Below are 27935 nucleotides of genomic sequence, written 5' to 3' on the forward strand. Positions count from 1 at the left end.
TTCTGTCCTCACAATATCCGAAGCCTGATTTACCCAAACACCCGTCTACCCATCAACCTTCAGTATTCCATCCACCCAAACCATCCCCCCAAAACGCACCCTTTCCACGCATTACAAACCGCATGGGATTTCAGTCACTCTTTAAAGCTTAACGCCTCTGGGAGCCACTCTCTTTTCCATGTGACATTTTTGCATTCTAGGGGAAGATGGGAATGACAATGCCTGTTTCTTCACATATTTTCTTCCTGCTTTTTTATCCCTTGTGATAGTTTGCATTACAATTACACAGAGGCATGAAATGTACGCTTGAATTAGGATAAGGGAAAGACAAGAAATATATACAAATTATGACATTTAGCTGCACGTTTGATTAAAAATGTCACCGTTTCCCGCCATCAAATACCATTTCTCCCATTTTTTTTTTTTGTTTCCTTTATTATTTGAACACGTAAAAGCATCACAACAACAATATACAAATTTTTAGTTATCTTTAAAACAAAAACACATTTACACATGCAACATTAGGGTAAAGACAATGAGCAACTTATTGGATAATTCATTTCGGAATGTGAAGTTTACTGTGTTGTGGAAATTAAAAATGCATGTCACAAATCTTACTGTGATGTTCACGAAAGTTCTTCACTGGTTCTCTACCTACCTTTGGGCAGCTTTTTAAACAGATTCAACCAAAACTAAATGGAACGCAATTGAACTTTGAGAGACTGTACAAACAACCTTAAATCACCTTCTGTCAGTGTTACCAGACTTTTAAAAGTGCATCATGGCGACAAGAAAATGCGCCCTGCACTGCAATACGCCACACAAAATCAACACTAAGCTGAACAGAAAGAAACTTACTGGCTTTCGTTTACTGTTTGTACACAGCGTGTCAATTACAAAACATCACATTAATATTGGAGGTCACAACGTGTCCTCTCAAATTTGTTGGTTTAAGTGAAAAGAGGTATTCTTTATATCATTCCATAGAAAGCTTGGAATATGATGGCAGAGAACAATTACCTTTATGATTATTGCATCAGATCTAAAAATATGTGTCGTGTTTTAAAGAGAGCTGTGATCTCATTGGCCATTAGTCCATTGGTTGACATTATTTTCTTCTGTTTGTAATGATTGTCTACTCAGTTCTTTACAAGAATGGCTGCAATTTGCCAAGACACTAAAACACATTGACAGACACTGAAAAATATACATTATGATGCTGCCAAAAGTACAATAATAATTACACAGGAAATAAAATTACAAAGTTTTTTTTTTTCTTTTTTTTTATATTTGCATTTAGCTTGTCCCATCCTTCCTTCATGCTCTGTCATCCACAGTCTGGGCTTTTTGGGTCCTTGTAGCCCTGCAAGTTCTTTTTGTGGTAAGTCTGTGGCATCACTGCATAGGATGTCACTTGTTTCAGAGTCCTAAAAGAACCATCGAAATGCTTCGCCGTTGTTTACTGGCGTTCTCTGGAGAAAACACAAAAGTGTAGAGAATCATCGTTAAAACATTTCGCAACATTTCACATACATTTGAGTGGCACAAACTGCACAGTTAACCACACTTAAGCTACGTGTGTGTGTGTGTGTGTGTGTGTGTGTGAAAGCTGTAAATAGTTCAGCCAGTGGTCTTTAGGAAATAATGAACGTAAAAGCTAAAAGCAATGGAGCATTCTATAGATTTAAATCGGCAAAAGAATGTAGAACGTAAGCTATAACGTAATGTCAAGGGAACCTTTTTTTCAAAGAGCAAATCTATTCATCTTTGCAAGTAATTTGAAAGGCGTTCTAGACTAAATATGGTATAGGTTTTTTGATGAATGCTTTTACTGTAGTTCATTTAAAATGAGCAGATCACAATTCAGTGCAAGGACACTTATTATCCAGCAAGCCGATGGTGAGACATGACCAAATGTGACAACAAAAGGTAAGTGCGGCTTCATTCAACAAACGCTTAGTTTCAGCTCATCACAATGTATTGCTTGCTTGAAGAGTTTATGAGCAATCAGACGCGCATGGACCTCAACATTCAGGCTTACCGCGACATGCTAACCACTGTCGAGCGTAACAAATAAAAAATACCTGAAGGTGAGCTATGAGCGGTGTCATGCAATGCCATGTTTTACCACATGACAAATAACTGAAAATAACAAGAAACACGATGTGAGTATAATATAAATAAAATGAGTTAACAGTAAAATAATCAACACTTTTTGTTGAAACCGAGTACTGCATCCATCACTGAAGACATTACACAATGATTATACACAGACTCCACACTTTCCTCAAAAACGCTTACGTTCACACTCAACTTTCACGTTTGTACCAAACATTCCTGTTTGCATTCAACACACAAAAAATTCACATACTCTGCAGTTATTTAAGTCTTTGTTGTGCCACCTTAATGGCATTTGAACTTGTGACCTGTTACTCTTACGGCAATAAAGACACTCCTAGACCGTAACGAAGAAATTCTCTGAAGAGGCCGAGAACCTTCACTCTGGAAAAAAATAAAATAAAAATACAAGGTTCTTCACAGCAATACCATAGAAGAACCATTTTTTGGTTCAAACAAATAACCATTTGGTCAAAGGTTTTTTTTTTAAAGAACCAACTCTTTCTTACCTTTTTTATAATCTGAAAAACCTTCTTTCACCACAAAGACCCTTTGGTGAGACAAAAAGGTTCTTCAGATGATAAAGGTTCTTCATATTGCATGATTGAAATTTTTATTTACATTTAATTTCTATATATTTGGATTACATGGTTTTAATATAAACTAATAAACCTGACCTGATGCATATTTATTGAGTTCTATAATATTAATAAAGTGAATGTGTTTTTAAAAATGATAATAACAGGTTATATTTTAATCCTATTTGTTTCCGCCATCTTTTTAAACCCGTTTTAATCATATAACTGACAAATATGCAACACATTAAGTTTGTTACAGTTACCTACGTGTTGAGAATATTACATTTAGCCTTAATTAAAATTTTTTATTTTTATGTAACCTGAAGGGACCAATCAGACAGAGAAAATAACAGTTTTTCATGTTGAACATTGAAAAATAATTTTCATGAGTGTAAAGAATCACGAGGGGGAAAGTGTGCAAGGGGGATGATATCTTCAGTAAATAAAAACATGAATGACTGAATGTAAAGCGCAGAAAGGAACAAAAAGAGCCACGGACAAAAGGCTTGATTTGCATAGAGTGACTCTCTTCTCACATATATTTTGGATAACTGCCAGCCACGGAAAACTAATCCCAGTGTTGAGATTTTCTGAAAAAAAAAAAAAAAAAAAAAGCACTTTTCTTTTGAATGAGAAACAGTCTAGAGAAAAACACCGAAATAAGTTGTGACTTAGAGAAAAAAAAAATGTTTCTCTAAATCCATATATTTTCCCCCATTGATCAGTCCCCGGTGGAAATGTGGCTCACTATAGACAGTAATGACCCTGATGTGCGTGGCCGGCATGTCTGCGTTTTGTTAAGTCTCGCACTATCGATCTGGTTGAGGCTTCCTGAGTGCTGCTCAAATTCACTTCCAGCCGTCTCTCCTCGCCTCACTGCTGTGACCAGGCACAAAGAGAGCTCAATTAGCACAGCTCGACGACGGCTCTCTCCCGCCTGCGCACTCCATCAAAATCACTCCATCAAACCACCCAGAGAGAGGGGGAGGGAAGACGAGATAGAGGGGGTAGTGATACGACGGCGAGATGCAAGTAACTTTAAGGTTTTATTTCCAATCTAAAGATGCTAGGACAAATGTTCAGCCGGCCAACAGGGCATACATACACATTAGCCTGCAGTCAATGCTTAGTCTTTTTAGTACGTGGAAAATCATTTTTAAAATCTTATCCTCAAGGATAAGAGACCCCATTGCTTTTGGCTAATATGTCTGTTTTTGTTTATTTTTAAAATAAATATATATATACACACATACATATGCACTGTGAAAATGTAACTCAATAAATATATTTATGATATAAAGCTTATGTAAATTTACATTTATACATTTGTAAATACATAATTCTGCTTAAGTTTAGATGCTTCCATATTGTAGGTTTCAGTATCTGCCCATTAAAACTGCACCAGTATACCTGTATGTTGCAAAGGATTGCCTATGTATAATTTATCGTTCATTTCAGGTTATACATAATAATAAATAAAATAAAACCAGACAGTTAAATCAATTATTATTTTTTATTTGTATCTGAAAAAAAATTTTAATCAGTGCACATCCCCATCTAATGCCCTCAAACAATCAGCACGAATGTATTTATGCGATTGCGACGTGCTGAATAAAGAAGAACAAAGAAAGACACGTCAAAGCCAAAATCAGGCAGACTGAATGAAGGAGAGTTCTGGATGTGATGGGGTCCTAACAGCCATTGACACTGATTGGGGATGGCAGGTGCAGTTAATGACAGGGGCCGTACATGTCCTGCTTCGATTGAGGTGAGGGAGAGTAGAAGGAAAGAGAGGAGTGATGAGGTTGGAAGAGTGCTGACTCATAATCATATGCCCTAATCAAATGCCAAACACACACACACACACAGTATATGTATGTGTGTATATATATATATATATATATATATATATATATATATATATATATATATATATATATATATATACACACACACACATACATACATACATACATGTTTTCAAAGACATGCACATACTGTTTCACACATATACTGAAAATTTCACTGTCTCGCACACACACACACACACACACACACACACACACAGACATCACATTCAATCCTATCCCTTCTCCCCACCCCCAGAAGCCCTGATATGGTGATTCGTAGAGGCCACAGATAAACCACTCAAGACCATGAGGATGATAATGGCAGATGCTGCAGAGACTCAAATTCAATCAGCACTGGGCTGTCAACGTAGATGAGTTTAAGAACGAAACACGCTCGCTGACAAACATTAAAGACACATTAACTGAAGTAAGCCAAATACAAGAAATGGTTAACCAATAAAAAAAAGCGCCATGATTTCTTCATGTTTTTTCAGACTTTGTATGACTATCAACAAAGAAGAACAAAGATCTCAATGCTCTTTTGTATGGACAAAAAATATATATATTCTATGTTCTACAGAAGAAGGTCACACAGGTTTGTAACACAAAGACTGAGTAAATGATAACAGAATTTGTATTATTTTACCATATCTTTAAGATACACCTATAAAAAATTTACCATTATAGATGTGAGTCTATTATTAGATGTAAGGCACAATGAAGAATAAAAATGAAAGAATTTAAAGGCTTTGTGTGAATAATATGTAATCCATAAAAAACCTAACTGTAATCTGCAATAAAAAAATATATAATCAAGCACTTCATTTTTGGAATATGTTTACATGAAAGTCAAGTCACCTTTATTTATATAGCGCTTATAACAATACAGATTAAGTGTCAAAGCACTTAAAAGTTTCAGATAGGAGAAAAGAGTGTCAGAAATGTAAAATGACAAGATTAAACACTCATTATTGAATTCAGTGACATCATTGTCTAACTCAATTCAGTTTAAATAGTGTCTGTGCAATTAAGTCAACGATAATCACTGGAAATTAAGTGTAATCAGTTAGTAGCCGGCACATTAATATGTATATTTAAAAAGATGTCTTCTACATTGCTAGAAAGTTTCTTTAAAAAAAAAAAAAAGGAAGTGTAAAGTTTAAGAAACAGAAAGCTGATGGAAAAAAAGAACGAGGGGGGTTGGGTTCAGTGACAGTGGCTGAGACCCTCGTCTCTTCACGAGATGAATACCAGTCCAGGCAGTGTGCTGATGTGCTCCAGAACGCTCATTATAACGCACAGCCCATACGTTGCCCTGACATATCCATTATTTATTAACGTATGGACTGGGAACCAGGCCACCATTCATGACTGCAATCCTTTGGAGGCAATTCTGACAGGTTCTTTCAGAAATAAATAAATAATCCTTCACTTCTCTCTTCCTTCATGGCTTATGCTCCCAACACAAGAATAGCTCATATCCTCAGACTGCTTCTACCGCTGAACCTGTAAACATATTTCACATGCGTTCACTGCTCAACCTAAAAACACAAGAACCGTGGCAGACCATTATATCGGTAAGCCGATTAATCTGCCTCATAATTTAAATTAAATATCATGCATAATAAATGTTCATTTATTTTCAGAAAATTTGTGTACATATCATATGCAATCATTGAGTGTGAGGTATATGCGTTATGACCAAAACCTTGCACAATGGTGTGAGTTTTTTTTTTAAATGATGGTAATGATATATGGTGCCACAGTCAGTTTTTCTAATGGGGTCAGACAGCAGGATAAAACAAACTATGCAAAATGCAAATAATAAAATGCTACTGACCATATAATTTTGTTTTGTGTTTACTTACCATTGCAAAATAAATCTGATCTAAATCAGCTAAATCAGCTGGAGCATAGCAGATCTATTCCCAAAAAGATCCAAATTATTAACATTGTCATACCCATTACCATGCTAAAATCAAATACAGCAATATATACCCTTTGCTCATACGGATTGATATAGCATCAACCTGAAGCTATGTTATGTTACTTAAAAAAAGTGGGGCAATCCCATATCGCTCTTAATTAGGTCATTTAGCAGCATTTACATTTTTCATTACAGATACATAATTTATATGTATCATGTGTATGATCATTACATAGCCAACTTTTTGGCTGAAGCCATGCACTCATTTTATGACTTAAAACTGAAAACGTTTGTTGAATACTGCTAAACAATTTCAAGTTAAACATATAACTTTTAGCAGTTAATAAACAGAACAGCATGTGTTTTGCAGAAGAACACTGTAGCCGAAGCTTCTTCTCTTTGTTAATGTCTATGACAAATCATGGAGGTACCAGGTTACTCCACAGCAGTACCTACCTAAAGCAGTCTACATATCTGAATATAAACACTTATTACAAGTGTACCGTAGAGATTTAGGAAAGGCCAAAAACACGGTTTGGAAAGTGGATTCATGGTGTACTCGCTGTATATATATTTTACAAAATGCAGAGTGAGCGAACAAAAGAAAAATCTAAATCAAACCGATATTTGGTTGTACTTTTGCCTTCAAACCAGCATCAATTCTTATAGGTACCTTGCACAAAGTCAGGCATTTTGTAGGATTATAGTCAGGTGTATGATCAACCAATTATACCAAACAAGTGCTAATGATCATCAACGATGAACTGAACTGAAACAGCAGTGTAGGAAGCATAAAACTGGGTGAGGAACATCCAAACTTTGAGCACAGCAACAAGACACAAGGTAGTTATACTGCATCAACAAGGTCTCACCCAGACAATGATTTTAAAGCAGACTGAGGTTTCAAGATGTGCTGTTCAAGCTCTTTTAAAGAAGCAAAAAGAAACAGGCAACATTGAGGATCGTAGACGCAGTGGTCGGCCAAGGAAACTTAGTGCAGCAGATGAAAGACACATCAAGCGTATTACCCTTTGAAACCGGAAGATGTCCAGTCAGCACAGAATAGGCAGAAACCAGTGGGACATCCATCTACTTTCTGAAGAAGTCTGGCCAGAAGTGGTCTACATGGAAGAGTTGCAGCCAATAAGCCATATCTCCGAAGTGGGAACAAGGCCGAGTGACTCAAATATGCACAAAGACATAGGAACTGGGGTGCAGAAAAATGGCAGCAGGTGCTCTGGACTGATGAGGCAAAATTTGAAATATTTGGCTGTAGCAGAAGGCGGTTTGTTCGTCGAAGGGCTGGAGAGCGGTACAATAATGAGTGTCTGCAGGCAGCAGTGAAGCACAGTGGAGGTTACTTGAATGTTTGAGGCTGCATTTGTGCAAATGGAGATTTGGTCAGGATTAATGGTGTTCTCAATGCTGAGAAATACAGTCCGATACTTATGCATCATGCAATACCATCAAGGAGGCGTATTGGCCCCAAATTTAGAAGAAGAACAAAAAGTACTGAAAGTGATGGGATGGCCCCCACAGAGCCCTGATCCCTGATCTCAACATCATCGAGTGTGTCTGGGATTACATGAAGAGAAAGAAGGATGTGAGAAAGCTTTCATCCACAGAAGATCTGTGGTTAGTTCTCCAGGATGTTTGGAACAATCTACCAGCCGAGTTCCTTCAAAAACTGTATGCAAGTGTACCTACAAGAATTGCTGCTGTTTTGAAGGGTGGTCAGACCAAATACATTTCAAACACAAAAAAGTTACGGACTGTGCAGCTTTAACCAAAATTCCTAAATTACCAATTTAGGATTAATTAAATTTATGCAAAGCGATATGTTTTTACGTGGATGAATATTTTGATGGGGCACAACCTCATATGCCAGTACATATAAGTAGAGCTGGTTGTCTTACTGTCTGTCTTTACCCTAAAAATAGCACAAATGTTCAACTTCTTGGCAATGACAAAAATCTTTAAGAGGGTTTTTAAATTAGTACATTCTAGCAAGAAACTCTGAGGATGAACAGAGGATGGCAGAATCACAGAAAAAGGGGAAAAACACAAAAGATTCAAGCAGTTTAGGATTGTGAGGGCTAGCCAAAAATACAGGGCTGCTCTCCAGACAGAAAAAAATAAAGTTTCTCTGGTGCAGTCAGCCCAAACTGATGTGTTATATATTGCCTGTCACTCTATTCTGCGGGAATATTGGGGCGTTGCCGAGCTCAAACCTGGAAGGTACAGCAATCCATCACCAACATTCACAGAAGGAGATCTCATCTCAGTGTTGGTAGCCAATATCCCAACCGCTTGAGCGGCATATAATAGGGAGCCAGTTCAAGGCTGTTACAAAAACAGTGCTCATCTATGCCATCCACATTCTGCAGTTGATTGCTTTAGCCTTACACCACAACACCTTCATGCAAGCACAATGAATGGTTAAAAAAAATAAAGGCAACCATGTTCAAAAATGTCTTTAAGTAAAATTAAAGGATTTCACAGTTTGATGTGAATTAGCTAATCATATAAGTGTTTAAAATATAAAATATATAATGCATATCTTAGTGGAGTAACTTTTTTTTTTGGAGAAATTCTGTATGAACCTTTAATAACGCAATTATCTACAACACAGCAGATATGATTTGTCACAGGACAGAATCTGCACATTACTCTCACACAATTGACACAATTCCCAAGCTCTCACGCCACACGTCCATTTTCTCACGCAGAAAAACGTCCCTGCCAAATTCAGTATTTATTTTCTGCTGTGTGTTTGTTGTTAGGGTGCTAATAAATAAATAAATAAATAAACAACTCCAGACAGCACTCGTCATTGTCAGAATGATTTAGTGGCCAATCAAATCAAAGAGGGGCGGGGCTTAACTGTTCCAGCGCGACACCACAACATTTTTAAACAAGTGTGAGGTAATTAGAAAAACATTTATTATTTGACAGCTGTTTTTTTTTACCAGAAATTCTAAATAACCAACAATAATATTCTGTGATGGAAACCACTCGATGACCGTTTGAAATTAGGGCATGATTTGCATGATACGTAACCGAATGTGGCAAGGAATCTGCACAAATTAAAACTGTGTGTGTATTATCAATACTCACTCTATCTTCTTTTCATTTTGAAGAGAGCTCAGAGCTTGACATCGAGAGAGCACACCTACAGTATGTCTGTGATATCTGTCAAGTAATAGGAATATTAATTCCAGAAGGAAATCTGTTACTTAAACAACAGTCTTATTTACAGTTTGGTGATTGAATTTTTCACATTTATCAGACAATAGAGCACTGATATAAAAGTACCTGTTTAATACGAAGCATCTTTTCAGATAAGGACAAAGAAAGAGAATGAAATATTGAGAAGAATTGTGTGAATAGAGCAGTTATGAGATGTAGCATCAGTGTCATCTTCTGAGTACACGTTTGACCTTGTAACAAAAGTAAAGATCTAGCATACCGTAAAGAACATCAGCAAGTCATGGGATATTTTTCCCTCACACAGTACTTAACACAAATAACAGAGTTAGCCAGTTTGGAGAGATGTTATAATCAAGATGGAGACAACTTTAAACAATGTTTTAAAGTAGTTATTTATCGTTGATGTGATATTTAACTATAAATGCACGCTGTTTGCTAATGCATAACATAATGTAGTTCCGTGCGCTCGATGAACTGTTCAAGTCAGTTGTTAATTGAGGAGATTGAATAAATTATGCCAAACAATGACGTTGATGTGATCAAATATAGGCACGTGCTAATGCAGCAAATATGTCAGTAGTTTAAGAGCATTTAAGACGCTACAATCACCGACAGCGAGAGACTGTTTAGCACTGTATCTCATTTCTCCGTTGGGAAGAGGAAAGATGGCTGTTGCTTAAAACAAAAAAGTACACAACTTACAATGAACTGTTTTCTGTGTTTATGATGAGATGCTTTTATAGGCTTTATCAAATCTGTGATACCACATAAGGCAAATGTAAATAAAATAAAATAAAGAAGACTTGTGATGGACCGGCCATCCATACTGTTTCCTTGTTTTTGACGTAAGATAGGATAGGGCTATCTATCTAGCATTTCTTGTGCATAACAAAAGACAAGTGGTTAGTAAAATAAAATATAATTTTAAGCTGCTCGGCATTCAGGGTCCATCCAGCTTTCTGTAAGAGCGCTTCTAAGATATTATCATTGCTCACAGACAACAACCCCATAAACAGTGGTGAAACAGAATAGGCCAGCGAGAAACGGGCAAATAAGACTGATGTCACCGTTAGCTGTTGATCTACATCAAGAAAATGAAGAGCGGTAAAAAAAGAAAAATTCATTTTTAGAAGGAGGCGGAGAAAACCAAGTAGAAAAGGTACAAGAGCGGATGGTGAAATAGCGAGAGGAAGACAGTGGCAGCAGGGTGCTTTCTAAGGGCTCTCAGGGGACATTTTGTGGAAAGCTTCCCTCCCTGTGGCGGCCCGCAGGCCTTTAAAGAATGGCAGCGGGACGTCAGTCACTGGCGTCGGCACAGGAGAGTGAGTGCAGCATAGCGATGAGCCATGTGGGTGTATCGGTGCGAGGGCTAAGCGATCTGAACAGATTGCCTGTTCTCAGAAATGTTAAATCAAAATGCAAAACAGGAGTTGACCGGCCTTCCTCTCTAAACAGATTCACCAGCATATGTGTGGGAGCGTGGACAGCTTCTCAGGGAGCACTAATATTTTAAGGTAATTAAACTGAACCTCCCACTGACTGTGAAGCCCTCAGTCTGTCTGTTTGCAATGCCAGTTATTTTAGCCATCTTCAGGACTGAGGAAAAGGTCTGTACTATTTTCTAAGTAGAAAAAGTCTCCCAAAGGTAAGGCGTTTTTTTATTTCAGATCTTATTTCAGTTGGACTTATAGTACTCATCAATCATCACTCAGGTTCTAAGATATATTCTAAGAGACCAAATTTGGACTATAAAGATAATCCATCATTTTAAGCAGAAATAAAAACCGGCTGTAACACCAGGTGTACACTGCGATGCTGTTCTTTATGATTGGTAATTATCATACTGCAAAAAAAAAAAAAAAAAAAAAAAAATGCTGGGTACAAGCAGAGTATGAATGTATGGAAAAGAGCAGTGAGAACATCATCTAAACATTTCTTTCAGTATTTCAGGGAAAATGATATACAAGTTGGGAATGTCAAGAGGCTGCTGATCACAGAATTTTTATTCTGGAGTGATCTTACAGACTTCAATATATCTCCAACTTCCTTATCTTGACGGAGCAATCGTTTCTCCCTTGAAATATACTTTTTACTTATTATTCAAGATTAGACAAATTACATGCTGGTCATTAATAAATAGTCTTCTTCCCGTCATACCAAAGATCTGATCTGCATATACCTCTAAACTATTAAAGGGGAAACACTGATGATTTTCTTTCATTCATTGTGTAATATAGCTCTTTGCGATTGTAAAAGGTCTTAAAAGTTGTAAAGGTCGAAATAGAACAGTAAATAAAGTTATTGTGTCCCAAACTAAAGACTCTAACGAGTGAGTAATTAACTTGTTGGTCTGCTTAAAGTCTACGTTGCGATTCTGTTGACAAACATGTTTATAGTGAATTATATTTGGCACGTTTATTGCTAGTGCAGCGAAAATATATAGTGCAGCCTTTACAAGTAATTCACTTACAATGCATCTAGTTGCCATGACAACCTCACATGCTTGCCGCTACTCTATGCAATCATAGTAAATCAGCTTAAATAGTACAAGGAGTGCGAATTTGTACACTTAATACAGAAATATTCAAATGCATTTAAAAGTTTTACTGAGCAAATCGATTGGCTAACCCCATATTTGCTTTCTAAATTCAGTACAGATCTAAAGAGCTCACATGCTAAAGAGGTGTTAATGACAATATAACAATATGTAATTTTATTCAGACCCAAAAATACCAATCTGGTCTCATAAAAATATGTACCTCGGTGCACTTTTTGTGCAACGCAGTTTTCAAATTGAAGTTCATACCTTACTTACTACCTTATTTATTACTTTGTCATAGGTAAATATTACTGTTTTATTACGTGGCTTCAGTTACATATTGCGACAGTTTAGAATTCAAATATCCGTGGACCGTCGGCAAAAGTTAAAGCTCTACCATAATTGGGTCCAGGTACGTTTATGCCGTGAGACCAGGTAGAAAAATACAGTATTACAATAATACGCCGGTTGGCTACTTTGTTAGGTACACATTGCGAGTACTGGGTCGAACCCCCTTATGCCTTCAGAAATTAGATTTGGTGCTGGGTTTGGTGCTGGACGCATTCCTCAGAGGTTTTGGTCCACATTGTCCTGATAGCATCATGCAGTTGATGCAGATTTGTTGGCTGCACATCCATCATGCGAATCCAATGATGCTCTGTTAGATTGAAATCTGGTGATTGTGGAGGCCATGTGGGTATAGTAAACTCATTGTCACGTTTAAAAAAAAAAATAGTTTAAGCTTTGCTAGAAGCGGCCATCACAAGGTGGTCACACTGTAGTCATAAAGAAATGCACACGGTTAGCAACAATACTCAGGTAGGTTGAGGTTTTGAAAATGTGATGCCCAGCAACAAAAATACAACCTTCAGAGTCCTCTTTTCACTGTTCTGATGCTCGGTTTGAACTCCAGATAGTAAAGTTGCTGCCATGTGATTGACCGATTAGATATCTGCATTAACGAGCAGTTTAGCAGTCGCAGCCGATAAAAAAATTGTCTGGTGATTGCATGCAGCAGTACTTTTTCCCAATGGAAAAATGGCAGGATTTCAAGTGATGAGCATGAAGACAAGCCATCATACCACAAAATGTGTCTGTCAAAGACATAGCACCATAGTGGTGAACCATACACTGAAAAATGGGGAAGATGTTGAGGCAGTCATACGCCGCAGCATGATCCACTAACAACGTACGAGAATTTGTTGGGATTGAATCCAAGAATGTCAATTTAACGACAATGATGTGCTGAGAAGCTGCAACTCATTATAAAATTGACAAGAATTTATTTTATGGTCTGAGGAGAAGAAAATGTGTCTGAAAAAACAGCAGCAAGAAGCATTAGTCTACAAAAAATATATAATGTACTAGAAAAAATATAAAAACAAAAGTGTAACAGAAACATAACACCCTTTATACCAACTAGTATGAATTTGCACAATCAGCGTATGCAGTCAGCTGAAACCTCACACTGTATTAACAGATACTCAGAACTGAAGATAAAACTTTCTTTCCATACTTTCATTGCATCATCACAAAGAGAGAATTACATTTTTATTCCACCTGAGCCCAACAGACAAAACACCCACAAACAGCCTGGTGTGAAGCAGCAATGGTTAATGAACAGACTCCATACATCCAGGGTATCACTGGGACAAATAAGACACAGCAAAAACTGTCCCAAATTAAAAAGGATGTTTTGTAGCTTTTAGTATAGTATGTCAGCCTTAAACTATAATCAAGAGTGCTCCAAAACAATGTCAAAATTAATTTTTAGTGCTTCTCATATTTTAGTTTGTTCATACCCAAATTTACGTCAAAGTTCATGTCATTTGACAATAATACTGTCCATGCTTCCATGCTTTAGTGTGCTAAACATTGCGTGTTTAAAATAATGTAAATGATTGTGTAGATTCAACATGAAGCAAAGACAAGGGTTTTAAGAATCAGAAAAAAAAACATATTCAAATGAGCATTTGTAACTCATAATTAATATATTATGCAAAAACAATACCCTATAATACATGTTAAGTAAATAAAATCAGTAATATCCGGGTGGTCAAATCAGCTCGGTAGCAACAATGAAAAATATTTTATAGTTTAACTATTCAATATTACTAATTTATAGTTTTACTATTCAGTATATTTATTCAAGTCCTACTTAAGTGGACAAAGGCATTCTTAAAAGCTGATTGTATCTAATATACATTTATAAAATATAGTTTTTTATGTTACTGCAATTAAGATGCATTTGAGTGCCTGAAAACATAACATTCAGTTTGCACATTATTTTACACTATAAGTAATATTAATTTATTTCTTTTATTCTTTTATTTTTATGTACCATTAACTGAATGGGTAAATGCTGAAATGGGGTACAAAATTTGTGCAATATTTTTTACAGCCTTAATGTAAATACTAAGACTCCTTCTGCGTTGACTTTCTTCACGTATTTTCAAACAGGTCACTGCAATGATGGGGAACCATTTAACTTCTCATCCAGAGCTAGCCATCAATTATTTACAGTCACCTGTTTAAAATTTAAAGTGCCACACATTAACGTTCGCAGCACCTACACTTTCACCCTGACCATCCTCCACTGATCCGCTTCCCCTCCCCATCCCAGAGAACGGCCACTGATAATGAGATGCTTTCACCACTGAACTGGAGATGTTAAATCAAGCCAGGTCAGAGGAGACAGCAGGCATCATGGGTAAGGCCACAGGCCAGGCATGTCTGATTACATTTCAGTCTTAATTGGTAGCGCAATAAAAAAACAATAAATTCGGCGACAAAGTTGTAGCACATTGTGAAGAGCAATGGGATCTTTTTTTATTGAATTTGGGAAAGAGGGAAATATATTCAGTGAATAATAAAATAAAGAGATTAATCCAAAAATGAAAGTTCTGTCATTATTTACCTGTGGCAATTTTGCAGTATGTTGGTAACAACTTATGTTAACCATTGATTTCCAAAGAGAAGAAAACATTTCTCAAGACATTATGTTATGTTGCAAAGAAGAAATTCATACTGGTTTACAGGGTAAAAAATTATGAAAAAAGAAAGTATATATGAAGGTACAGTATGATGCCCTACAGTAGAGGATTTTTTATAACAATCATTCGAAATATTAGGACTCATTTACTGTAAACACTGTATATATGGTATTAAATAAAGTGTGTGAATAAATTATGACATGATGCATTTTAAGTGTTCTATAATTAAAATTTATCCTGGCTAAATGTTTGTCAGATAATCTGTATTTTACACCCAAAAACAGCCCTGTTCATGGAGCAAACAAAAAATTGTAATTGTCTTAGGCTTAATTTCCTCAAGCAAAATTTTTAATTTATGCAGCATTTAAGCTGCGGAACTTCTCATAATCACTGAGGAATCACTAAATCATGAAATCTGCGTACATTATCATACAAACTGATTCATTTCACACCAAAAAACCACAACTTTCCAATATAGATCCTGGCTTATGTATGCACAGAGCCTTTGATCAACATTTAAAAAAAAAAGCTTCCAAAAAAGAACCCTTGCTCAAACTGTCTGACTAACCTGGAGCATTACTGGACCCAAAGCAAGCTCAGGAAATGTTAGGAAAGATAAGATGACTCTGCTAGACTAATCCATTCTGGTGTCTGAGAGAGAGAGAGAGAGGGAGAACAGCAGAGCAGTGACACAGGGTAATCCTCCGGGGTCTTGCATTAGCGCGCTAAATTAAAGGCGGTATTAGATTAAATTGGCTCTCCGATTTCAGGGGTGTAAGTAAAATTCTAATTTGCATTTTCCACTGCCGCTTAAGATATAATTAGTTCAGGGTGATTCCCAGGTGCAAAACACTGACAGCAACATCCAGCTGCTTACTGGGAGTTTATCATTTGTTAGCAGCAAAAGGGGCAATCAGCTGGGTCTACATACATGTGTGTGTTTGTCGGTGTGCGTTTTGAATGTTGCGTATCCATCCAGACATATAGTTGGAAGCAAGTCAATAATAAACTGAAAAGGTGAATATTTTAGTCCGTATCAGTCCGCAGACGCTTGTGTAAAGGCACGTGGTTCTTCTATACTGGTCATTATATGTTGGCTCAATATAAACGAATAAAGGCTGTGTGTGGGCTGAGGATGCTAATCAGTCTTACAGCACACTCAGATCACCCTGCATTTCCACACATACAAAGTAGAGCACCAAGAGAATATTGTAAAATATTATTGGAATGTATAACAGCTGGTTTCTATTTTAAATTTAAAAATTCATTCCTGTGATGACAGAGTTTTCAGCAGTCATTATTTCCAGTCTGTCACATGATCCTTCAGACATTATTCTAATACGCAGATTTGGTGTTCAGGTACATTTTCTTAAATTATTAAAAACCGGCATCTCGTCAGACACATATGAAGTAAACCTTTACACGAGATTACCATTAGCGCTCTTGCATACCATTCACTTCTGTATCACCTCTCTACCAAATGAAAATGAAACACGTTCATTAAAATGTTTACCAATGGAGTTTATGCTAAAGAACATTCTACAGAGAAGAGGTTAAGAGTTTAAAAGAGTTCCAAACTGCCATAATGTAGTAAAATAAATACAAATTTGATCATACTTTAGGTGAAGTATGTTACAACTGTTTTATCAAGCAGCAACAAATGGAATAGCACAAAAAAACCCTTTCCTCATCTGCCACTTGTCACCCAAACTAATGGGATTTTAAAAAGGCTCTGAAGGTTCTGAAAATGCCACAAATTATAACATTGCTAATCAAATCAACCAATAATAGCCTGCATATTATCCATGTATATTAAATATTATTATTTTCCACACCCCACCTATCACACATGACAATCACATCAACAAGTCAGTGTTTAGAACCTCTGCCTTTACAATCTTGGTGAAGTGAAGTTTATCCTAGCTGTAACAAACAGCAGTCACACTCAACCTTAACCTGAACACCATTCAACAGATTTTAGAAAACAGTATTAACATGTATTAAAAGATATGTCCATGCACTCACTCAGCAGGTGTACTCATTGTGAAATTATGCTTTAGGCCCTATTTACAACTGTTATTAACATGCTTCTCATATGCATGTCCTGTATCCACTGATTGTGATTGCAGTTCATTGAAAAGAAGGTCAGTGCATGTTGATGTCAGACACACAAGTCAATGTGCAATTTTCAGACCTTTGTTTTGGCGCATTGATTAAATATTAGATGAGTCATTGAACGTTGTCCGAGATGCATTAAGACACATTAGCATTTACACTCCAAAGTGCTTTTTATTGTTATTTTGTGTAATTTGTAAAATGAGTGCATTGTAACCTGTTCACACTTGTACATTGTGCTGTTCACATCACGTCACCAAAGACTGATGTTCACACCATGTGTAAACAGAGCCTTTGTCAGCGGACCCAAATTCTCCTGTTTCTAGACATATATCCTACATTTGTCCACCCCTTTAAGCATATGCATACACTTCTAATTTGGTATTTTTGAGACACATTATTGTGTTTTATTTATGATGTTCAGATATTCAAAATAATAAAAATGTTTTCCCTATTTGCTTTTCAGTGTGTAAGGATATTAGGATGAGAATCTAGACGTTCCACGTCCCAAGTGTGATAGAAGAACAGCAGCAGGAATTTTCCTATTGCTCCCATTGTGGGAGAGATCGACTAGCCTCGTCAGGAGACAGTTTCTATAATTGGTTAAAATGACCAAGTGCAGAGAAGGATGGCTCTCTGCTGAAAACCATTTCCCAGCTCAGCTTGGAGCAGAGCCAAGCCCTGGGTTGTTCGGATGCGTTCCAGCCCCAGCCTGACTGGCAGCAATTAGGGGTGTCTGAGCCAAGCTCAGCTTGCGCTCCGCACAAACACCCCTAATTACTGCCAATTAGGCTAGGCGGGTAGGCAGATTTGAGAAGCTGGGGGGATGTTCAGGCATGGGTGGGCATGGAAACAATTTTCAAGGGCTTAGAAACGTGACTAGAAGGAAAGGTTAATGCTTTTGAGTGCACGGAGGGAGAGAGGGAGGGGGAGTGTGGTGTCTGAGCCGTCGTCTCACCTCTAGTGATGAGCCAGGCTTCTTTTTTAGCTCCTCGCATTTCCGAAACTTGCAGATCTGGTGGCCCGTCTTACGGTTCCGACAACTGCTGCACACTCCACAGTTGATTAGCCTCCTGCAGGGCGCGCAGACCCCACACCTTTTCCTTTTCTTTTTCGCTGGGTTTCCGCTGGATGCGGAGGAATTATTCTGTGGGCAGTCTGCCAGATTGGCAATTTGAAACGCACTGTCTGTAACGGCTGCTGAGGCTGCGGGGGAGTGAAGGGCTGTCATGACGATGACCCCGGGAGGTAATGAGATGCCCCCTAAAGCCGGAATAGCGGAAAAAGTTCCAACACGTTCCGGGAGATTCATTATCTCTGCTTCAGCAGCACCGCATTTCAGCTTGTTCATGCATTCTCCTGCTAAAGGTCTGCAGTGTTCAGGGGATAAGCTAGAGAGGAAATTATTATTTGCCATTTGCAGCGTCTCTGGCGGCACGCCAGGTTTCCCCGGCCTTTGGGAGTCGTTTCTATGCATGCTGGTCCTATTAGGGTTTATTGCTGCTGATTTCCTTCCCCAGAGCATGCCGTTATCACAGTTCCAAGGGGACACGCCGATTCTGGCGCTGGGAAAAATTGGTGTCGTTATGCGGGCAATCTTAGCGGTCTGTGGAAATGCCCCATTGGTTTTGTAAAAGTTTGCAAACGACCTGTACCTTTCCATCTCGGCATTGTAATCCAACAGCTGGCTTAATCCACCGTCCTGAAGATTATCCTTTTGCAAGAGTGACACGTCGGTGCTCTGGCCGCTTTCAATGCAAAGTGCATTGTTAAGATTAGACATGACTGCTAAGTTTCAAGTGCTCACAAGAAAAATTCAGGGGAGGGAGGCAGTTGTTTTTTTGTCAAGGTGAAGCTTGTTAGACACAACACGTTACCATCCTGGGTTTATCCTCTCCACTAAAACAAGAGAACAACAATTACGGATACAAGTGACAAACATTTCCTGTGCATCATCTGACACTTCCAAGTTACTTGACTCCAGGGAAAGGTTTTTACTTCAAAAGTCAAAATTGTCAATTTCTTTTTTTCCTTCTCTTTCTCCTGATTGCTTTAGTCAAACAAAATGTGATTCTAGTCTTGTGACTTACCATTGTAGCTATGAAACTTATATACGGCATAACCGTAGAAATAGTCACAATCATATGTGAAAGTCCTATAATTGCACCACAGTATACTGACTTCCCAGAAAGAAATGGTAAAATTACAGTAATTATTTACTTATGGTAACAATACTTGGGAAATAAAACTAGCATCATAACAGAAACATGCGCATTTAACATACGTTTCTTTTTCTTGTAATAGCTATCTCAAATATAAGCAGCTTCAAACTTTAGAAGTGTCGGATTTATAAATGAAAAAAAAAGTTATAAATGAAAGTGATCATGCATCGAGCACAAAGTTGTTACGAAAATATATATAAAAAATAAAGCACATTGTCAAGATTCACCCAACGATACAAGGATACTTTGGCTCACTTCAACCAAGTCCCAGACCTTGACAACTGTAGTGTGTGGGGGGATCCATTTCCGATCACCCAGTCTGGCTGGGTTTTGTTGCCACAGATAAAAGCCTATTAGACAATCTTCCTCTACTTGCATTACCTTTCACTAGACTCTCTCACTGACCGTCTGTGGTACATTGCAAGACGACTACAGCAATTCAAAGCCCTGTTAACATCGGTTTCTAAATTTAATTGTACATTTCCGCATGAGAGACAAATACTGGATAACCATTCATATCAAATACCCCTTCATTAATAAACCGAGACCTCACATGAAGCCAGTAATGTTTTTATTAAGTTTCTTAAAGAGGCTCATGCTGCTTTATAACTTCCTAATTAAAGGAAAACAAAACAAAACTGAGTAAAGAAAGATGACTTTACACCCATAAGCATACGAAGTTTTCTATTCTGAGAAATAATGCACGATGGACTGATGATGCAAATCATTAATTTAGTAGTATTAATCATCGCTCGATGTTACGAGTAAATGGTGCTTTTAAACCGCTGATTTTCAAGCCGTAAACAAAGTTCAGAGAAAAAGAAATATGCGATTCTCAGAGGAGACTGAAAGAGGTCGAGAGTAGACAAGTGTGCCGTCGATTACAGCCCGAGACGTTCAGATCAAATTGCATAATGGAATTTAATCACTCTGGCGCCTTCTAAACCACCCGAAATAAATAATAAAACAGTGGACATTCAGAAAGCATGCGCCACTATCGCTAAGCGAGAAAAAAAAATGAAAGAGCATCACCTACCAGACAATCCAGACACTAGAGCAGCACATTACTGCGATGAATGCACAATAAACACACGCCGAGTGATCACCACAAAAACACCATCTTTACGCGCAAAACGCCATTCTTCACGCGAAGAAAAGTAGAAGAAAAGGTATATGTTTGCGATGGCGTCCGGGTTGAGCCTGTTGTCCGTGGAGCGATGACTGGAGGTGAGGTGTCTCCTGTCGCTGTGTGTGGCTGATTGGTGCTGAGGTGAGGAGGATGGGGATGTGGACACCAACTGATCATTGGCTGGAAATTACTATAGAAACACCAGGAGCTCTGGGGAGGGGGATGCTCATCAATCTCCACCGGGAAACAGCGTGATTTCTCTCGTTGTTTGGTAACTCTTTACATTACAGTCTCACAGATTACGTATAAGTAGGCTAATCAATTACAACACGAGGTGTATTTAAAGCGGTCACACGATATATTTTCATGTTGGCTTTGCCTCAAAACCTAGACACTTTGGCTCATAGCCTTGCTGTCAGAGAAACACAGCTCGTTAGGCAGGTACGCAGGTAAAAACTAAATGTTTTTCCGCTAAGTTACTTAATGTGCTTTACTGTTTTCAGTCAATTATTGTTTACAAATATAAATTAATGCAGAAATGACAAGGTTTGGTTACTCTAATAAAAGTATATTGGGTGGAGGCGGGTAGCCTATCACCAAGTTCAGTTAGCTGCTATATTCACAATCTTTTAAAGCTGTCAAATACGAAAGAAACATTTTGAAGAACAACTGACTTCCACAACATAAAGCACAGAGGCATTCTGAGCTATCGTATTTCATGTCAAAACAGAACAAGCATGAAAACAATAACAAATAAAATGTAACTATTTCATAGCCCAGGTTCTAATTGTATTACTTAGTATCTGCATGAGTACTCTAGGCGCTGTCTTTTAAAGAGACTTCTGAAGACTTCTATTAGAATAATATCAACTGAAAGAATTTTGAGAATTTAATCAAAGAAAGAAAAAAACTGTGAACTGGGGAAAATTATGTTATGTTATGTTATGTTATATTAATATAATTGTTGTTGTTGTTTGTAAAAAATACCAGACTGGGGCTATATTTTGTACCGACACACTTAATGTTTTGATCAACTATAATCACTGCAGTGACCTATTTAGCTCTTAAGTTTAGGATTTGGACATATTTATCATATAATATTAGTGAAAACACATGTTAATTTAATTGAATATTTGTGCATATTATTGAATGTTTATCAACATGCCCGCAAACATATTGCTAAAAGCCCAACAGTAAGGTTCAGAAGAAAGAATGCTTGTCAAGATCCCTTTTACAAACGTCTCATTCCAAAATCCTAAATCACCAACTAAAATCCACCAATTATGATTTGTATTTGACAGTGCACCCCCAGTGGCCTGGGTTAAGCTGTGTATTTAAGCCCCAACCTTTTCAGTCTGTGGATGCATTCCAAATGGGATATATCGCCCTCTGAAGGGCACTTTGGAGGAAAACAGTCATGACCACCATACTGAAGAGTCGTTCCGAATGGAACCCTTTGGATTGAAGGTCCCTTGTAATGAAGGATTAGGGTACAAAGGGTACAACTGATGGACACTCACATGATCCTTTGCACAGATTCTTTCCAAAATGCCTTTGTGTGGGCACAGGATGATGGTGCAGAAGGGCACTTGGTCCAAACAGTTGTTTGTTCCCCTATACCCTTCAACTCTTTGTTGTTTTCACTCCAGACGATTAGGGCATTTAGGACCAGTTTGTCGAGTCTTATTCGTTATTTGTTCCTCCAACCATTCCTTGTGTGGATTACCCCTTGTGTGGATTGAATTAACACCTTGGTTATGTGCATAACCATCATTTCATGATGGAGGGAATGGAGACATCATGTTGTGATGCGAATTCGCTGACTTTGGTACCTGCAGAGACCACAGGTGAGTACATCGCTGTTGGAAATAGCCAAGCCGCTGTTCCTTTTACTACTGAAATTTAGAACAGGACTCTTATGATAACACGAAACGTAAATGATCCAGCATTTACGGTTGATCTCACAGGTGGCAGTATTGCACTTTAACGCTGACATCTGCTGCCAAACAAGAAGAATCAAGAAGAAACAAGAATCATGCTGTTTGAGCGCAAGAGTGAGAGGGCCCTATCATACACCTGGTGCAAGGCACTTCGCACATGTGTTTGCTAGTTTCATTCTGATGCAGTTCTCAGTTTTCTGTCCAGCACCACGTCATTTAACTAGCAATTATATTTACGCTAATTTGTGCACTCGTGGGCATGCTGCACACATGCCCAATGACATTTCCTGCTGTAAAAATAGCATAAGTGGATTTGAACACGCCCTGAGTGCACCTGTGCCATGCGTTTTAAACTTTGCGTTTAGATTGTTAAAATAGGGCCCAGAGGCTTTGTCTGCATCCAAGAAAACGTAAGTTCACTAATATAGGAGATTTTTGGCTTCAGAGAAAACAGCTCCTTAGAAGAGCGGTTCTCAATTCCAGTCCTCACGTACCCCGCTCTGAAAATTTTGCATGTCTCTCTTAATTAACACACCTGATTCTGATAATGAGCTCATTAAAGTGAACTCCTTGCATGAACTGTGTTCCGAACAACATGGTCCCTACACATTGTTCATTGCTCCCTACTCCCTGAGCAGGGGAAATCCTTTAAAGGAACGCTCCACTTTTTTTGCAAATAGGCTCATTCTCCAACTCCCCCAGAGTTAATAAGTTGAGTTTTACTGTTTTGGAATCTATTAAGCCGATCTCTGGTTCTGGCTTTAGCACTTTTAGCATAGCTTAGCATAGGCCATTGAATCCAATTAGACCAGTAGCATCACGTTCAAAGTGTTTCTATATTTGTCCTATTTAAAACTTGACTCTTCTGTAGTTATATTGTGTGCTAAGAAAGGTGGAAAACAAAAAGTTGTGATTTTCTATGCCAATATGATTTGGAACTGTACTCTTATTCAGGGCATAATAATCAAGGATCTTTGCTGCCGTAACATAGCCATAGCAGGCGCAGTGATATCACACCTGTGAAAATAGTACATTTCTGTAGTACACAATATAACTACAGAAAAGTAAATTTTTAAATAGGAAAAATATTGGATTTAATGATCTATGCTAAGCTATGCTAAAAGTGCTATCACCAGACCTGGAGAGTGTGACATAAAAGTGTGATATAAATTAATACAATTTAAATTCACGTTTTGTATGTTTCAATGACCTTTAAATGGAATTTATATTTTCGTTTTGAACTGGAATTATGGTAGAATATCCGGATGTCCACGTCGCAGGGCAAAAAAAACTTTAAAAATGTAAAAAAAAAAACAAATGTTTGCAGTGATAAGAGAAATGTACAAAATTAAGAGAAAATTGCTGCCTTAGACAACCCATTCTGCAGAAGAGCTATGGTCAGTGTGAAGGGAGCAACACCACAAATCTTTTTACCCACCTCCATGTCTATCACCCTACGGATTATGCCCTTTTACAGAGAGTAGGTTGCGATTATTTAACTAGTCATGGAATGGGAAATGTTACATTAACCAGTTAACAACAATTTTCTGTTTTTATATTTAAATAAAGGGTGATTCTCAGTGCACACAATGCCTCATCTATTCTGGCGCTGGTGCAACCATAGTTAATGGTTAAAATATCAGTTTTGATGTTAATATTTATTCATCATGCTGTTGATCTTGATCATATTTTCTCTCTTTTAAAGGTAGCTTCAAAAAAGATCAAGAAACCCAGAGTGCATGCAATGCATGTGCTCTGTTTATCTATCTCCTAATGTTCATTGCATGGGAAAAACTAAATAAACAAAGTAAAAAATTATTTGACTGCTAATGTTTTTTCCCCCAAAAGTTTCTATAGATATTGCGATATATGGAGACACTGATATGGACAGATCCAGGCCTGGTTGAAACTGATCTTTGAGGCAGGACCTACCTGAGAGTAGTGATGGAACAACTGGGACCCTGAAAGAGGAGGTCCATTATTAAAACCAAAGGCCAGTTGCAATGAAGTAGGAGCTGTAAAGCTCCTGCATCATCTTGGTTGGAAGGACAGCCCTGATTGCAACCATTGCCAGGATGATGGCAATCTTCTCATGCAAGACAGGTGTGTCCTGAACTGCCACTAAATCCCAAGGACAGCAATGAACTTTGGAGGGTGCCTGGCAAACTGAATCACATAGCTGAATCAAATTGTGCAAATGAGCTAGCAGGACGGGTTGGTCCTTACAGGTCAGCACAAGCCACGCCCCCAAACACCATGTAAGTGGCACCAAAGGCACAAGCGGCATACCTGCATAGTGTTCTGACTCATCTGTTAAAGTCCCCGGGCCTCTGGCCCTTCTCAGGGGGAAGGTATGGTTTTGTCTCCAAGCTGGCCTAGATAAAGATTAGATTTGGGGCAAGGCAGCTCTTGAGGATGCAGGAGGGCGTCCACAGCGACAAGCAGACTGGGGCTTGGCCTGTAGCGAAGTGGTGGCAGATGGTACATTACTCCGGGGCAAGAAGTGTGAAATGGCGCCGATCTGCATTCTGTACTCACGACAGTCCTTGAAAGAGTTGACAAACAATGTCCAGTCTGGGAGATGAGAGCATCAAGAAAGTGCACAGTGAGCCAGAGCCTGTTGCGCCAGAGCTATGACTCCATGGCAAACGGACTAATGTTATTTCTCTCTTTCCCTCTCAGACAGCAGCGTGTGACTGACCTCGGCACCAGATCACCCACGGACCCACAGCACCACAGAGACTGGGATAAAGAGCACCTTAAATCACCGGTGCACCGAGTCTTCACCACTTCACCACTTCCTTGTATTATCACTAAAATAAATGCACCCTCCGGGGTCTTTATTTTGAGCTCTCCTTGTCGTGTGATTCTTCACCCTGTTACAATATATGCAGACATGCCCATGTCAGTCTGCCCTAAACTGTCTTTTAATGTTGTCACATCTCTGGACTTTATTATTGTTTTTTTTGTCTCGTGCCATGTGCTCTCTGTGCCCTACCTTCCCTTCGTAATTGTTTAATTGTCTTCACCTGCTCCCTGTTAATTTGGTAAATTACGTTGTGTATTTAAGCCCTGTGTTTTGTGTGAACGTTTGTCGGATCATCAAAGTTACGCAACGTTACAATGTTACAAAGTTACAACGTTACTCTATGTTTTGTTCCCGAGCTCTTTTCGTGGTTTTTTGTTCTACCTGCCTTTTGTATATTTATTTTTGCCACTTTTGGATTAAATCTATTTAAGGTTATTTCGAGTCTCGGGCGCTCCTTCTCTCCCGAGAAACCACGGAAACGTGACAGGATGATCCGACCATAAAAGTGAAGCGGCGTATTTCCCCTTTTGTTTTTTGGGGGTTTTTTTTGTCATGGATTTCCTCTACAACGACCCAAATTTCCTCATCCTCCTGCTGGAGCAGGAGGATCGCTTTCCCGAGGGATATACTAAGGACTTCCTCGCCCTCGTGAACGACTCGCGCTTCCCGGACAGCTTCCTGTGCTCAATCTATTTCCGAGGACTAAACACCACCACACGAGCGAAGCTGTCCGGGAATGGCCCTCGAGAGAGCGTCGCCGCTTACATCGAGTGGGTGCTGGTGTCGTGCAATTCGCCGATGACTGTTGCGCTGGAGGACAACGACACCAGCCCCACTCCAGATCCAGAACCCAGCCCATCATCTCCCCGCGTTGCGGAGTCCAAACATGTGCCTACGGAGGGCACAGTCGCCGAGTCTAGGACAACCACGGAACCATCGCTGAGGAGAGCAACAGAGCCGTGGAGCGCCACCGGACCCGAGCCGACTGCGACAGACCAGGTGCGTGAGCCGGCAACAGAGCTCGCTGCGGTGGAGACAGCCGACTGCAAGGAGAGCGCGGAGTGGAGCTCCGCCCACTGCACATCGGCTGAGGATGAGCTGATCATCCACCTGGGGCTGCTGGATCTACAAGAGGAGCTGGACGATGTGGATGACTTGGACTTAGACTGAGCACCTCCCCTGTATCCTGAGTTCCTGGCCCCGCCCAGCCGTCCTGTTAGCCCGCTGGTCCCACCCAGCCGTCCTGTTAGCCCGCTGGTCCCGCCCAGCCGTCCTGTTAGCCCGCTGGTCCCACCCAGCCGTCCTGTTAGCCCGCTGGTCCCGCCCAGCCGTCCTGTTAGCCCGCCTCAAGAACGCACCTTAGAGACTGTTCCCTGTGCGCTCCCCTGAGTTCCAGTGCCCGCACCCCGAGCGCTCCCCCGAGTTCCAGTGCCCGCGCCACGTGCGCTCCCTCCAGTGCCCGCGCCACGTGCGCTCCCTCCAGTGCCCGCGCCACGTGTGCTTTCAGTTTTCCCACCCTCCCACCCTGGTCATACCACGACGATGGATCCCAGCAGCCCCTGCGCTCATCCTCAGCTCTCCATCAGGAGCTCGCCACGGGTCTGCCGGTCCCCATCGCCGTCGAGGGTGGAGGATCCCTCACCTCACCGTCCTGCCTCCGAGTCCTGGACTCCTCCTCGGCTCGTAGACCCGTCGGCTCCCCCTGGGCTTCTAGCTCCCTCCTCTCCACCGTGGTCCGTCAGTCCACCAGCTCCACAAGGCTCCATCGTCCCTCCGGCTCCGCCTTGGTCGGTCGTCGACCATCCGTCGCCTCGGGATTCCTCTGGCTTCGCCTCGTCCCTCCATCCCTCTGGCTCAGTCAGGCTCCTCCTTCCCTCTGGCTTCACCTCAGTCCTCTGTTGCTCTGGCTCCGCAGCGTCCTTCCCGTCCCCCGTCTCCGTGTCAGTCGCTGAAGCCTGCGGTGTCGCCTTGGACCTCCAGCGCCTCGACGTCACCTTGGCTCTTCGGCTCTCCGCCTCCGCTTCGGTCTCCTTTGCCACCTGCTCCGCTGTCGGTCGGACCCATGGAGTCGATGGCCGCTCCTCGTCCATGGCTCCTCCCTCCGTCGGCGCCACCATGGACCATCATGGCTGGGCTCTGGATCTCCTCCTGCTCCGGACTCCTCCTGTGTCCTCCCTGGTTCCTCCCTCCTTCTGTGCCCCTCTGGACTCCTGTCTGCTTACCCCCTCCTGGGGGCCGTCCTCCACCAGAACCTCCTCCCAAGATCCGGTATCCCCAATTCAAAGTCGTTGTGTTTTTTTTGTTAGATGTTACTTTAGGTACAAGGACGCACCTTCCGGGAGGGGGGCATTCTGTCACATCTCTGGACTTTATTATTGTTTTTTTTGTCTCGTGCCATGTGCTCTCTGTGCCCTACCTTCCCTTTGTAATTGTTTAATTGTCTTCACCTGCTCACTGTTAATTTGGTAAATTACGTTGTGTATTTAAGCCCTGTGTTTTGTGTGA

At 39.8% G+C, this 27935-nt stretch overlaps 1 protein-coding gene across 1 annotated transcript; it reads right to left on the reverse strand.

Annotated features, from left to right (window-relative positions):
- Positions 1–414: 414 nt before the first annotated feature.
- On the reverse strand, positions 415–20830 carry cxxc4 (CXXC finger 4). The gene is made up of 3 exons (XM_043227321.1): positions 20589–20830; positions 18289–19229; positions 415–1472 (listed from the first exon to the last, which is right to left on the reverse strand). The coding sequence occupies exons 2-3, from the start codon at positions 19111–19113 to the stop codon at positions 1428–1430; spliced, it is 870 nt and encodes a 289-aa protein (XP_043083256.1). The 5' UTR covers positions 19114–19229; positions 20589–20830; the 3' UTR covers positions 415–1427.
- Between the last annotated feature and the right edge of the window lie 7105 nt (positions 20831–27935).

This window comes from Puntigrus tetrazona, chromosome 1 (genome assembly GCF_018831695.1).
Source record: "Puntigrus tetrazona isolate hp1 chromosome 1, ASM1883169v1, whole genome shotgun sequence".
Lineage (NCBI taxonomy): Eukaryota > Metazoa > Chordata > Actinopteri > Cypriniformes > Cyprinidae > Puntigrus > Puntigrus tetrazona.